Source organism: Eulemur rufifrons, chromosome 1 (assembly GCF_041146395.1).
Source record: "Eulemur rufifrons isolate Redbay chromosome 1, OSU_ERuf_1, whole genome shotgun sequence".
In the NCBI taxonomy this organism is placed as follows: domain Eukaryota; kingdom Metazoa; phylum Chordata; class Mammalia; order Primates; family Lemuridae; genus Eulemur; species Eulemur rufifrons.
In genome coordinates, this window is record NC_090983.1 from 18,216,568 (window position 1) to 18,230,793 (window position 14,226).

The window sequence follows — 14,226 nt, forward strand, 5'->3', positions numbered from 1 at the left end:
CGGCGTGCGTGTCTGACCGTCTTTGTGTCTGGCCCTGTGTGTGACTGCTGGTGTCTGGGCTGGAGCTGGTGCAGTCTTTGGGAGGGGGCTTTTTCCCTTGCCAGCTGAGCACCGGGATTGGAGAGAAGGGCGGGAGGCGTGTGTGCATGCGAGTGCCGGGGCTGGAGGCTGGGCTGCTGACTGCACAGGGTGTGAGGTCACTGAGTTCCTCTGGGCGGGAGAAGTTCTTCGCTCCTGAGTCAGCCCTTTGGCCCGGAGCCACCCAGCGCTCACTTTTTCCTTTCAGAGAAAGTGCAGCTCATGGGGGTCCCCAGAGCTGTCTGCAGACAAAAGGACACCTCTCCCTGATGAAGACCTCTTGCTTTTGTGTTTTTGATCCCCAAGATCCTTCCCCACCGCCCTGGTCCATGAACCCCCTGCATTAGTACCCAGTGGGGCCCCCCGGCGAAGGGCCTGCTGGTTTGCTGAACCCTGCCATGGCCCAGCACTGCAGGGGTCCCCGGGCTGGCTGGGGGCAGCAGGGCGCTGGACTCCCCTTTCTGCAGGCCTGCGGCCGTCCCACCTGACTTACCTCCCTGACCAGGGCCCCTTCCTGGGAGGCTTGGGTGGTAGGGGCAGGGCCCATGAGGAGTGGGCAGTGCTGAGGGAGGAACTGGGAGAGGCCTCTGGAAATGCGGCAGTAGGTGGGATGAATGGCATTGTATGTCTGAACAGTTCTAGAAAATTCTTTGTGTTGAACCAGACAGACTCAGCTGTGGAGGCCTGCGGGCAAGTTTGTCTTAGAGAGTCTTAGCCCTGCCTCAGCCTCCCCCCACCTACCTTGGGCATGGTGGACCTCTCATGGCACCCCTACTGTCCTCCCAGACTCTCCCCCAACTTCTCTGTGCAGAGGCTGTTCCCAGGGAGGATGGAGCCCCACACTTACACCTCCCTATGCACGCAGGGCAATGGCTACCTCTCCTGGCGTTCTGCCCCCAACCCAGGGTGGGAAGTCCAGCAATTGGAGCAGGGTGAAACTTTCTGTGATGGGGCGGCAGCGGGGACCTAGGATGCTTTGGAAATCATCATTCAGGAATTAATTATACTCACGATGGCGATGGTTATGACCCCTAGCTGTTTACCTGTCACTATGTGCCAGGCTCTGGTCTCACACACATCATGGGTCAACCCTTTTAAACTCAAAGTGTTGTGTGTTTAATGAATATTGGCAATTTCATATAGTTCAACCAGCTTCTGTTATTTTGCACATTTTACAGATGAGGAAACTGAGGCCCGGAGAGTAATCCATGCCTCTGTGGTCAGGGAGGGAGATGCTGGAGCTAGGCTTGCACTGCTCGGTGTTGGGCTCCACTGCCTGCCTCTGAAGCCAGGTGTGGGTGAGGGTCCTTTGGTCCTTGTCCCTCTCCCCCACCTCTGGGTGGTGAGAGGAGGTTTTAGGATCCAGGAATGGGAGCTCTTAGCTCCTTCCCTCGGGAGCACAGATGATGTCCCTGCTTCCCACTGATGTCTGCTGTCTCTTGTCTCCCCTTTGGCTCTGCCCTTGCAGAGGTGGTGGGACACACCCAGGGGCCGCTGGACGGAAGCCTGTATGCCAAGGTGAAGAAGAAGGACTCCCTGCACGGCAGCACTGGGGCCGTCAATGCCACGCGTCCTGTCCTGTCGGCCACCCCCAACCACGTGGAGCACACACTCTCTGTGAGCAGTGATTCGGGCAACTCCACGGCCTCTACCAAGACAGACAAGACCGATGAGCCTGTTCCTGGGGCCTCCAGCATCCCTGCTGCCCTGAGTCCTGAGGAGAAGCAGGAGCTGGATCGCCTGCTGAGTGGCTTTGGCTTAGAGCGAGAGAAGCAAGGCGCCATGTACCACCCCCAGCACCTCAGGTCCCGCCCGGCGGGGGGCCCGGCTGCGTCCTCCTCGGGCCGCCGTGTTGTCCCAGCCCAGGTTCATGTCAATGGCAGGGCTCTGGCATCTGAGAGGGAGACAGACATCCTGGATGATGAGTTGCCCAACCAGGATGGGCACAGCGTGGGCAGCATGGGCACGCTGTCCTCCCTGGACGGGGTCACCAACACCAGTGAGACGGGCTACCCAGAGGCCCTATCCCCACTGCCCAATGGTCTGGACAAGCCCTACCCCATGGAGCCTATGGTCAATGGCGGAGGCTACCCGTACGAGCCCACCAGCCGGGCAGTGCCCGCCCACATCAGCCACACGGCCCCCATGCGGCCCTCCTACTCTGCACAGGAGGGTTTAGCTGGCTACCAGCGGGAGGGGCCCCACCCAGCCTGGACACAGCCAATGACCACTTCCCACGGTGGTCATGACCCCAGCGGTATGTTCCGCTCTCAGTCCTTTTCGGAAGTTGAGCCCCAGCTGCCCCCAGCTCCAGCCCGTGGGGGAAGCAGCCGGGAGGCTGTGCAGAGGGGGCTGAATTCATGGCAGCAGCAGCAGCAGCAGCAGCAGCCTCGCCCACCTCCTCGCCAGCAGGAACGAGCCCCAATGGAGAGTCTTGTGACCAGCAGGCCCAGCCCCCAGCCATTGGCAGAGACCCCCATCCCCGGGCTCCCCGAGTTCCCAAGGGCAGCCTCCCAGCAGGAGATCGAGCAGTCCATAGAAGCACTCAACATGCTGATGCTGGATCTGGAGCCGGCTTCGGCCGCTGCCCCCCTGCACAAGTCCCAGAGTGTCCCAGGGGCCTGGCCAGGGGCTTCCCCGCTCTCTTCCCAGCCCCTCTCCGGCTCCTCCCGCCAGTCTCATCCACTGACCCAGTCCAGATCTGGCTATATCCCCAGTGGGCATTCCTTGGGAACTCCTGAGTCAGCCCCACAGGCCTCTCTGGAGTCTGGCCCCCCAGGCAGGTCTTACTCACCTTACGATTACCAGCCATGTCCAGCTGGGCCCAGCCAGGGTTTCCGTCCGAAGAGCCCAGCCTCCTCCTCCTTGCCTGCCTTCCTTCCAAACACCCACACCCCTCCAGGGCCTCAGCAGCCCCCAGCCTCTCTTCCTGGCCTCACTGCTCAGCCACAGCTCCCACCAAAGGAAGCAACTTCAGACCCCTCCCGAACTCCAGAGGAGGAGCCATTGAATCTGGAAGGGCTGGTGGCCCACAGGGTAGCAGGTAAGAGCTTCAGGGACCATCAGCCCTGGGGATTCCCTCCTAACCCCTTGTTTTGTCTTGCTGGCGGGAGGTGCAGGCACAGCTATGGCCCCTCAGCAGGTGTGGCTTTGGCCAGGGGAGGAGGCAGTCAGGACCCCATGTGCCATCCGTCCCTTACTGTATTCATTGTCTGTTAAGGCACCATCAAGCCAGGCACTGAAATTCAAAGATCAGTGTCTATCAATTTCTGCCCTCAAGGAGTTTACAGTCTAGTGAGGGGATGGGTACCCAGAGAGATAATTCTAACAGAGTACAATGTGTGCTATGACAGATATAGGGACCTAACACATCAGAGCCTGGGAAAGCAAAGCTTACCACATAGGGCAATTAGGGAAGGCTTCCTCGAGGGGGTGACTTTGGTGCTGGTGTTACATTTTCTAGACAGAGAGGAAACTCTGTTATTGTCTGCTGTGCTATCTTCAGACTTCATTTCCTTGGGGGAGGCGTGGAGAAGACTGGAGGGGGGCTTTTGTACACTCAAATTCCCTCTTGTGCTCCCCCAGAGGCCACAGTGAAGACTGGGCTCTATCTGGGGTTTCAACCTGGTGGGGCCTTTTAGGATATTGTCTTTGAGGGGAGGCCAGGGTCCTCGGTTGGCTTTCCTGTTAGTGCTTGCTCAGGACCAGCTGTGTATGGGGAGCAGGTGCTAAGAGATGAAGCTCCTTGTCCTATCAGTGAATGGGCTTATCTTTCTGAAGAGAGGAGGGAGAGGGGACAACCACAAGAACTTATTAGAAGGGACAGCTTTGGGGCTTCCTTCCTTCCCACTGGCCTAAGCCTTTGAGCATTCCAGAGTTGGCAAAACTGGGTGGGAAATCCTGTGGGTTGATTTTATTGTGGAGGTGAAGCCCAGGCAGGGATGGACCAGAGGCTGTGGGGTTAGGTGGGCCTGTGCCCAGCCACTCAGCTGACAGGGTGGTGGGAGCTCAGTGGGGAAAAGAGGAGCCTGGGCAGCTGACTCTGTCCTCCACCCTTTGTCCTAAATTTAGGGGAAGCTGAATCACCATGCCAGCTGCAGGGAGGGAGGGAGACACCCTCTCTGGGGATGGGCTGTGGGTTTGGGGAAGCAGCTCAGGGCAGGCCAGCTGGCTCAGGACCTGGGTGTGGGGACATAGGCACCCTGCTCCTGTACTTCAGAGCGGAGTGGAGTCCCCAGTTCCACTATTGGTGTTGACATTGGCCATAGTGGGAGTGTTTACACCATGGAAATTGGCCACCAGGGCTTCTCCTCCCTGGGCCAGCTGGTCTGGCAGTACATCATTGTTTTTACCTGGGCATCAAAACATAGGCTAAGCAGCTCTGTAACCCTAGGGGTGAAATGCACCATGGGGTGGTCCAGATGGAGCTTCAACTTCTGCTGTCTCCCACACCTGAGCTCCTGAGATAAGGACACCCCCTGGTTGCTCTGTCAGCAGAGATCCTTTTCCTTTTGGTTTCATTGAGGGGAGAGGAATAGGGCTACCCAAATTCCCTGGGAATTTAATTCTCCTCCCATTATTTTACAGAGTTGGGGGGGTGACCTGAAGACTAGTGACACTCTATTGTAATGATGGGCAGGATCTGGGAGACTCCTCCCTGGGGACCAGAATGAGTTTCCCCTCCTTCCTCTCCCTGCTGGAATCCTTCTGTGTAGCTCTCCTGGAGCTTATTCAAGAGGAAGGCAGAGCCCTAACGGCCCTGAGAGAATTCCCATCTTGTAGTGGACCTCCCTTCAGCCCTTTCTCTTCTACCAGCTTCTGAGGTCTTGACTGTCAACTTCCATATCCTGCAGCCTCTCAGGCTTTGGCTGCCATGAAGTCATAGGGAGGGAAGGATACTGTTGGCACCGGATCTGTATTCCCTAGCTTTGTTACCCATCCCCTCCACCAACTGTGAGTGACTCAGTCAGGAGATAGGATGAGATTGTACAGAGAGGGCAGTTATATTTGGTTCCCAGGGCTATGAAGTGCCTCTTTGGTCCAGGCTCTGTCATGAACAGAATTTCTTATGTCAGCAGGTCCTGCTTATATATTTCCTTGGTAGCTCTTTAGGGTCTGTCTGCAGTGCTTGTGTAGATAAAGACATACAGGCAGGATCAATGTATAGAACAGTCTAGGAGCCAGGGAGGATAGAAGTCCAGTACCACCTCTTTCTGCTCATTTTGCATTCTGCTACAATAAGCTGGAATGTAAGCTTTGACATGAGTAACATAGGAAGCTCAGATCTGAGGGAGAACCTCTTCATGGCCATGAAATTGATCTGGTTTCTCCTGGTGTTTCTCCCTCAGGTCTGCCCTTTCTTCCTTGGCTGTCCTCCATACCTCAGTACTGTCTCCCTGGTTCATTTCACTTTGATCTAACCACCCCTCATGTCTGATTTCAGCATAACTCTTAGAGAATGTAGGGACAATTTTCTTAACTTGATAAAGGGCAGGTACCAGAAACCTATAGCACATACCATACTCTCTTGTGAAATACAGGAAGCATTCCTGTTATAGCCAGGGACAAATAAGGATGTCTCTTATCACCACTGTCATTTAACATTGTATTGGATGTCCTAGCCAATGCAATAAGATAAGAAAAAGAAACAAGAGTCAGAGTTGGAGAGTCTGATCAAGTTATCTTATGTTCCTGATTCTGTGACTGGACTGATCTCAGATGTCTCTAGAGGTGGAGATTTCAATGCATGTTAGAAATCAGATATGGATCTTATCCTTAAGAAGTCTAGAATTTAGTATAGGAGAAAAGAATTAGAACATTAAAATGAAGTTGTTTCTTAGAGAGGTATGGAGAAAGTTCTGTGGGAGAGAAGTGAAGAAATCACTATGAGCTAGAGAGATTGGGGAGGCTGTTTTGAGTGTGGGTTTTAAACCAAGCCTTGGACAATGGATAGAATTTTGAACATGAGTGGGGTCACCAGACAGAGAGGTTTCAGAGTGAAGACAGGAGAGCATAGCAAATGTTTGAAATTGTTTTGACGGGGGGATATGGTAATAAAAATTTTAAAAATAAATACAAAAAGGAAATGTTTAAAGAATAGTGAGTAGATTGAGAGCATATAGATTGTGTAAGGGAGAGTCAGGAAAGGTAGCCTGGGGTCTGTCTCGGAGGGGGGGGGGGTTCTTAAATACTAGACTAAAGAGCTTGAATTTTACCTAGCAGCAAGGCTGGAAGCCGTCAGTGTGGGTTAGTCAGTGGAATATTCCGTGATCAGAGATGTAGTTTAGGAAGATATGTCTGGTGGGCCTGGGCAGGAAGGTTGCTAAATGGGAGAGACTTAGAGCCAGGAGATGCTAGGAGCTTATTAGATAGGCTAAGTGATGAGGGGCTGGATTAGGGTACTGTCCATGAGAATGACAAAGAGATGATGCTGTGGAAACTGTAGGAGTAGACCCAGTGTGCTTGTGTGTTGATTGGCTGTAGTGGGTGAGGGAGAGGGAGACGTGGAAAGTGAATAGAAACAGAGTGGTGGTTCTGTTAACAAGCAGGGTGTTGGAGGAGTCGCTTGTTTGGTGAAAGATGCAGCACCAGTGTTAGGTATGTCGAGTTTGTGGTGGCAGTGGAACCTCTAGGTAGAGATGGATGGGGAAGATGGCTGAACATCTGGAAATGGAGTTTGATGATTTTGGGATCATTCTCACAATGGTGAAGGTTAAAGCTTGGGGTGTGGTTGAGATCTCAGTGTCAGGGGGCATGGAGAGAAAAGAGCTGAGGATGGAACAGTCATGAGGGGAAGTGTAGGCTGCAAAGGGGAGTGAGAGAGAATGGTCAGGTGGTGGGTGGTAGGACACCAGGACAGTGCGTCATTGCAGAAGTAAAGACAGTAAAGGGTTTCAAAGGGGAGGGGCAGGGAGTTAGCAATGTCTGTCTGGAGGGAGCATGAGGATGAGGACTGAGGAAAATTCATGGGCTTGCCAATTAGGTGGCCCCTTTGAAAATCATCAAAGGCATATTTTCAGTGTGTGGTGGTGACAGAAACCAGACCGCGAGAGACTGAGGATGAGTGGAGAGGGAATGCAGACAGCAAACTAACTACTCTTTTGAGTGGTTTTGTGATAAAAGTGGAGAGAATGGTTGTTAAAGAGGTTAACAAGGAATTGGGAATGACTTTTTTTGTAAATATAGTAATCATGAGGTGTTTTTCGGTAGAGGAGAAGGAGGGGGGAGGTTGAATATGGGAGGAGGAAGGAAAGGAGAAAGAAAGAGATTGATGAAGCGTAGTTACCAGAAACCTACAGCACACGTCACACTTTCCTGTGAAACATTGGAAGCATTCCTGTTACAGCCAGGCACAAAACAAGGACAAGAATACTGTCTCTAAGGAAAGAAGAGGGTATAGGCTTTGGAGCCCAGGGGGATGATTTAGGCTCAACCAGGAATGTGATACCTTTTCATGCAATAAGAATAAAGGATAAATAAAGATATGAGGAAATATTGCTGTCAAGCTTTGGGAGCCTGAATTGAGAACCCATTTTTTTATATTTCGTTATGGAAATAGGAGATGAGTTCCGGGTTCACTTAATCATTCGTTCAATACAAGCTTCTAATCTATGCTACTTGCTAGTCTAGGTTTTGGGAAAATGGTGGCAGATGAAATAGATAAAAGTTCTTGCCCTTATGGCAGAGATGGACACTAAACAAATCAGCAAATACGTATGTGACTTGTCAGGGGGGTGGTAAGTGCCATCGAGAGGAAACAGTGAGGGGTGGGGCGGGTGGCTGCACTTTACATAGGATGGTCAGGGAAGGCTTCACCGGGCAGTGAGGAGATGCACCATAGGGAGCAGCAAGTGCAAAGGCCCTGAGGTAGGAGTGTGCCTGGCGTGGCAGGAGCAGAGTGATCGAGGGGAGCATTGTGGGGCATGGAATGGGGGCAGCTCACAGAGGGTCTTGCAGGGGGTCATTAGAACTGTGGCTTTTACTCTGTGTGGCATGAGAAGGCTTAGGAAGGATTTGGGCCCAAGAATGGCATGATCTGACTTGTTCTAAAACAAGCCAGGCCAGGATGGCAGGCAGGGGACCAGTGAGGAGGCTGCTGCTGTTGATCTGCGTGTGGGCCGTTGAGGTGGGGAGAGGTGCTCACATTGTAGACAGATCTTGGAGGTGGAACCAACAAGATTTATGGATAGACTAGATGTGGAATGTGAGAAAGAGAAAATGCTCAGGTTTGGGGCCTGAGCAACTGAGGAATGGCGTTGCCCTTTGTTGAGATGGGTGACGGCTGGGAAGGTTTTGCACACACTAGGTTTGGCATGCCCACGAAACGTCTGAGACGGCTGGATACTGAGCCAGCAGTGTAAGGGGAAAGGTTGGAGCTTAGAAATGTGGGAGTTGTCAGCATATGTGTGCCATGTAAAGCATGGCGCTGGCCGATTCCACCCAGGGGTGAGGCTAGGTGAGGAGAGGGCCCAAGTACTGGGTCCTAGAGCCTCCTACGTTTCGAGATTGCAGACAGAAGGAGAAACCAGCAAAGGAACTGGCATGGAGCAGCTTCTGAAGGAGAGGAAAGGTGAAAGGCCATGAGCCCTGGGAGCCAGGGCAGGGGCAGTGTTGGCAACTCGTGGGCCCCTGTGGTGTCAGCAGGAGGACGAGAGGATGGCACAGCAGTCCTTGGGTGCAACCCGGCAGGCTTATCTAAAGGACTTTCTGGTGATGCCTAGCAGCTTTGTGTGGGAACAGAAAAGCACGAGGGGCTCCCCAGGAAAGAGGACCACTTGGGGTGGAGGGCTGAGGGCTGGGGGGCCAGGATGCTAGGGAATGTGACCCTGGGCACAGGCTGGGAGGGTCACCTGGGGCCAGGATGAGGAGAGGACACCAGGGCTGGAGGGACAGCCTGTGAGGGGCAGGCGAAGGGGGCAGGGGCTTGAAGTTGCCTGGCCCTAGGCTGGCACCTCTTCCTCCACCCTGGGGCTAGAAAAGAGAGGGACAAGCCACCCTGCTTGGCCTGCCCTTTGGAGAAGCAGGACCCTGGATCCCTCCTTCTTCCTATCTAGTGCCCTCTCTACCCCCTCCCCCACCAGTGTGTGGCCAGATTTCAGACTCAGACCACCAACTCATCTGGATCTTCTCTTTGTTTTTGTCTTGTTTCGTCTTGTTTAATGCCTCGTCCCCTGCGTTCCCTGTGTCACCCGTGTGCGTCTGTCCCCTGTGCCATCGGTGGGGTGCCTCCCTTGCCTGGTGTCCCTTCCTGCCTGCCTCCCACGCCCTGCCGGCTCCCCTGGGGTGGGGTGCACAGCCTACAATGCCAAACTGCAGGGCCTCGGGCACAGCGGCAGCTTCCAGCCCTCTTCTCTCCACCGGGCTTCCTCCCTCTCTGGTGGGTCGCTCTCCTCCCCTCTCCCTGTCGAGCTCCTCCACCCACTTTTGAGCTCGGTTTCTCTCTCTTCGTCTCCTTCCTCCTGTGCTATTCCTTCCAGACCTTTGCCACCATCTTCCTTCTCTGCTCACTTTGCCATTGCTTCGTCTGTCTTTGCCTTTTCCTCTCCCTCTTTTACTGTTCTCCTCTTTCCATCTCTTTCTCTTTCTCCTCCCCCCTTTCTCACTGCACCCCCTTCTCCCTCCTCCCTCTCTCCAAAACCTCTCTGCCTCCTTTCTGCATGAGCCAGAGCTCCACTTCTGCATGGACACAGGCCTCATGCTAGCCTTGGCCTCGCCTGCTGGGAACAGGGTCTGGAATAACTGGTCCAGCCTTCAGGGTCCCCCATGGAGACGCAGGCCTTGCAGTGAGAGTGCTCAGTGAGGGCTCTGGACAGCCCAGCACTCCATCCACCCTGGCCAGATGGCCTGGGGTGCAGGGCCAGGTCTCAGCAGGGCCACAGGGCATAAGACAGTGGCATGGTGCCCCAGGCCCTGCTGTTCTGTCTACTCTTGAGCTTGGTGCACCCTGGGGACTGTGCACCGCCTCTGACCCCACCCTTAATCTCAGCTCCTAGGACCCATGGCCGAGAGTCAGAATTCCTGGGTTTTGGTCCTGGATCTGCCTGTGAGCACTTCTGTGACCTTGGACAAGTCCCTTAACTATTTAGAGCTCTCTTTCCCCATTTGAAAAATGGACAGATAACAGCTCTGTCTTTTGTATTTTACTCAGTGGTTTGACATGTCCCAGACACAATGAATGCTTCAGGGTCATGTTATTTTGAGGATGATATTGTCCACTAACGTCTACCTTCTGCCTCTTCTTGGTCATGCAGGCCCACAGGCTTTGAGCCCTGGGAGGGAATCGCCCCATCCTTTCTCTGCTCCTCTGGACCTGGAGGCCGGGTCAGGGAGGAGAAAGACAGCGGCTCAGGCTTGCCCCACACCATGGCCTTGAGCAGCTCCAGCTGTTCCGGCAAAGGCTTAGGGTGATGGGAACTGTCGACGCACAGAGGCAACACGTGGCACCTCTGCAGACCCTCCTCCCAGTCTGTGGATAAGCGGGAGAGGCTCCAGCAGATGCCCCCTCCCCTCTCTTCTTCCTCTGCCCTTTCCTTGGCCCAGTGGTGGGGAGCACAGTGTTCAGAGGGGTCTGAGGGTTCAGGGTAGGTTCTGGGGTGGGGGATGTGCCCAGAGGGGAGCTGGCATGGCTTGCTGTAGGGCTGCTAGTGTGATCGCCGTGTGGCTTTCTGGTGCCCTGGCCCAGCAGGTGGCCTCCCGGATGCCCTCGCTTCTGGAGCCCCCGGCATGCCGTCGGACACCCAGCCCCGCCACCTGGAGCTGAGGAATCCAGTCTTTTGGAAATCGGAAGGCTGGAAAGAAGAGTTGGGTCTGTGGGGGTAGCAGTGGCTAGTCTGGGGGGTGTCGGGGAGGCGCGTGATGAAGCCTGACACCAGGGTATTTGTCCCCATGATCCAAGGGCGGAGGACAGCAGTGCTCTGCTCGTACTAATCTGCGTAAGGACTACAGCTCCCAGAATTGTAGGGTGTGTGTGTGTGTGTGTGTGTGTCGGATGAAGGGGATGAATTGCCTCAGGTCTGCGCATGCCAGGCGAGCCTTGGAGAGAGCTGTCATTCCAGCACAGCACCATCCTGGGCTCAGCGTGAGGACTCCCTGGGGAGTGAGGCTGTTCTGGTGCCCTGGTGCCCAGGTCTGGGGCCCGTCCTTATGGGGTGGTGGGAAGGCCCAGTGCCGGCCCGGTGTGAAGCAGCCCTTAGAGGATGTGTTCTGGACGCAGGGTGTTATGATCCTGAAGACGCTTTCTTGCCCTAAGGGCACCCCACTCCTCAGTCTCCTTGGAGTGGAGTGCAGGACTCCCCAGCCCGGCTGCGAGGACCTCCCTGAGCCCCCTGGGCAGCTTCTCTTGCCTCCTTTCTTCACTGGCTGCTTCCGGCTGCAGAGTCTCCTGCTGCGGTGGGGGCTGGCCATTGAGGCTCTGAGGGCGACCCAGTGGCCCCACTAAGTACCCCCATCATCCCAGCATCCTACTGCCCTTCCTGTCAGGCTACGGCTGTGTGTGCGCGCGCGCATGTGTGTTTGTGCAGGGCACCTGCCTCCGCCTGTGTGCACGTGGGAGACAGAGGCTCCGAGAGAGGAAATGAGGCCAAGAGATTGAGAAAGTCCTGGGTGGAGGGTGGTGGCGGGCAGGAAGGACATGGCAGAGAAGGCCTACTTCTATTATCGGTCAGTCTCCAGGACATGAGAGAGGGGTGTTCTCTCTTTGACACTGGCTGTCAGCTTGTATCCAGACATCCCAGCTTGGCTGAGGAACAATGGGGCTCTCTTCTCTCCCCTCTGCCATGCCAGCCTTTCCTCCCATAGAGAAAGCCGAGAGAGAGGGAGCATGGCTCTCGGGCAGATCTGGGCTTGCCAAGGGGGACAACAGTAGGACACTGTGTTCAAAGAATGTGAGTGGCCCTGACTGGCCACTGGTGCCATGGAGCGCTCTGTGGGGGGAGGGACTGGCCCGAGGGAGTGGAATGAGGGGTCTTCTCCTGCACAGGGAGGCTCTGCCCTGCAGTGCCTTAGCTCGTTGTGGGTCGCTCTGTCCATCCCCCTGCCTCTAGTCAGAACACACTCCCACGTGCCAGTCTGTCATGATGGAGAGGGGAAATGAGAAGGTGTGACGCACTCTCGGATGGCTGACTGCCTTGTGCCAGGGGCTCACATCCTCCCCCGCTGGCAAGCCCCTCCAGCACCCTGGGTGCTGCTACCATCTGTGGCCCCTGACCATGGAGGCGGAGGAGAATGTTCTCTGTTCCTCCAGGAGATTCAGTGTCTCAGATGGAAACAGACCCATTTTTCAAGGGCAAACATCAGATGCCCGAAGAGGGAAGCGGTCTCCTCTTGGAAAGGCAAAGGGATCTGCCAGAGAGAGGCTGCCGGGGGTGGGCGAGCCCGGAACCGAGACCAGCCCTAATGCATTTCTTTTAACCTTGGGGCTGAACTCAGTTCCAAACCCCAAGAGCCTTTCCCGAACGGGCCTCCTTTGTCACAATTATTATTAGAAAATCAATGGCTATGTCTGTTTCTCTCTAATGTTTTTGCCAGGAATGAAACCGGCAGCAGCTCTGGTCCAAGCTGCCCAGGAGGCCTGAGTGGGGCAGGGGGCTCGGTGGCAGGAGGGGAGGCGGGGCTTGAGGCCAGGGCACCAGCCGGTGTGGTGTGAGCTGTAGGCCGCCTTCCCGAGGCCTGGGGGCCTGGGATTCTGTAAGATTCCGGGATGCAGCTCACTCCTCTCAAAGGCACGCCCTTCCTCCCTCCAGGTGGACCCTCCTAGCAGCTCCAGGGTGGGATTAAGGCAACCCCTATTTTTTTATTCTGAGATAAGGGCACTTCGAGGCACAGCTCTTATTTGCTTTAAGGGAAGCAGTTTGTGGATGGCAGAGTGAAGCCAGAGTCCAGTTTACTGTCCCCTTCTCAGCTAAGATGGCAGCAAGGCTGTCTCTGAGTAATAAAGAGCCCAAAGTGGGGACTCGAGCACAACCCACGTAACGTGCAAGTGCCAGCCCTGCTACTCTCCCGACGGGGCCCTGCTGGAGCCCCTGAGTGTGGGAGAGCATGAGGACGTGTCTCAGAGTGACTGTGCGTGTGTGAGTGAGTGTGTGGCCGCCCTGGGCTTGGCAGACGGCAGCCTGCTGTCCATGACAAGTAGGAAGGCTTCCCAGCCGGCGCTGTTCACAGCAGCCGTTGTGGCCGTGCCAGGCTGGGAGTGCTGGGGGCCGCCCAGGGCAGGCAGTCCCCACGGTGGACAGTAGAAGATGACTCAGTCTGAAAGAGGGTGATTTCTGCTTGGCTGCACTGGCACCTCCCTAGGTGCTGGCAGTGTGTGTGTGTGTGTGTACACGCGTGCATGCACTCACACGTGTGCCATGGGACCGTGTTCCCAGATGTGTGTTCAGGGCTCCGGTTCCGTGTGACTTGAGATCTTTGGTGAAGGCAGGGCGGAGAATCTCCTCCAGGAAGATATTCAGGAGCCCACCCTTCTGGCTGGGTCTTGGCCTCTGGGACCTGGGCAGCAAGTATGCTAGGATTCTGGGAGCCGGCTCAGTGAGGCAGTGGATTCCGAGCCTCAGCCCAGCTGTGAGAAAAGAGGGTGGGAAGGAAGGAGGGTGAGGTTAACTGCACCCCCAGGCCTGTGGAATGGGCTTGGGGTGGGAAGTGCAGAAAAGCAGATGGAGCATGTGACTTCTCTTTGCCTGCTCTTCAGCCGGGAGGGGCAGGGTGGGATCCTCGGCCATCTGTGGGGCAAGACAGAGGGGTGGGTAGCTAAAGGGTCAGTATAAGGGGAGTTGGAAGAGGTTTCAGAGGTGCACTGGATGAAGGTTGGGGAACCCCAGAGAAGGCAAGAAATTTCCCAGGGCCTGGCTGGGGCTGGGGACTCCATAACAAGACTTGGTCATTTCTTTTTTTCTCCTTGAGAGCACCATTTGCAAGATGATGCAATTTAGCTCTTTCCAAGAGCTCTTCCCCATGGGCTTGATGTTGCTGGTTGGTTGATGCAGTTGCCTTGGAGACTCTCTTCCCTTCCCCGCCCTGCCTTGTCTGGAAGCTCTGGCCCTCCGCCTCCGGGGTTGGAAGGAGTTGACATCTGTTTCTTGTATCAGTCCTTTGTGCTCTTGGTCCCAGCCCTGTGTGGAGTAGATTCCTGTTGAAGGCTGAGCCAATCTAAGC

At 55.2% G+C, this 14,226-nt stretch overlaps 1 protein-coding gene across 9 annotated transcripts in view; it reads left to right on the forward strand.

The window, feature by feature from the left end:
• The window catches only part of TNS1 (tensin 1), a 167,018-nt gene that overhangs the window by 121,876 nt on the left and 30,916 nt on the right, over positions 1–14,226 (forward strand). For 5 of the 9 annotated variants that reach the window (XM_069480915.1, XM_069480826.1, XM_069480345.1 and 2 more), the window contains 2 exons: positions 1,257–1,370; positions 1,547–3,121. In XM_069480915.1, coding sequence (XP_069337016.1) covers positions 1,257–1,370; positions 1,547–3,121 — 1,689 coding nt within the window. The remainder of the gene's footprint in view (positions 1–1,256; positions 1,371–1,546; positions 3,122–14,226) is intronic. The other 4 variants (XM_069480934.1, XM_069480923.1, XM_069480634.1 and 1 more) reach the window with 1 other exon arrangement.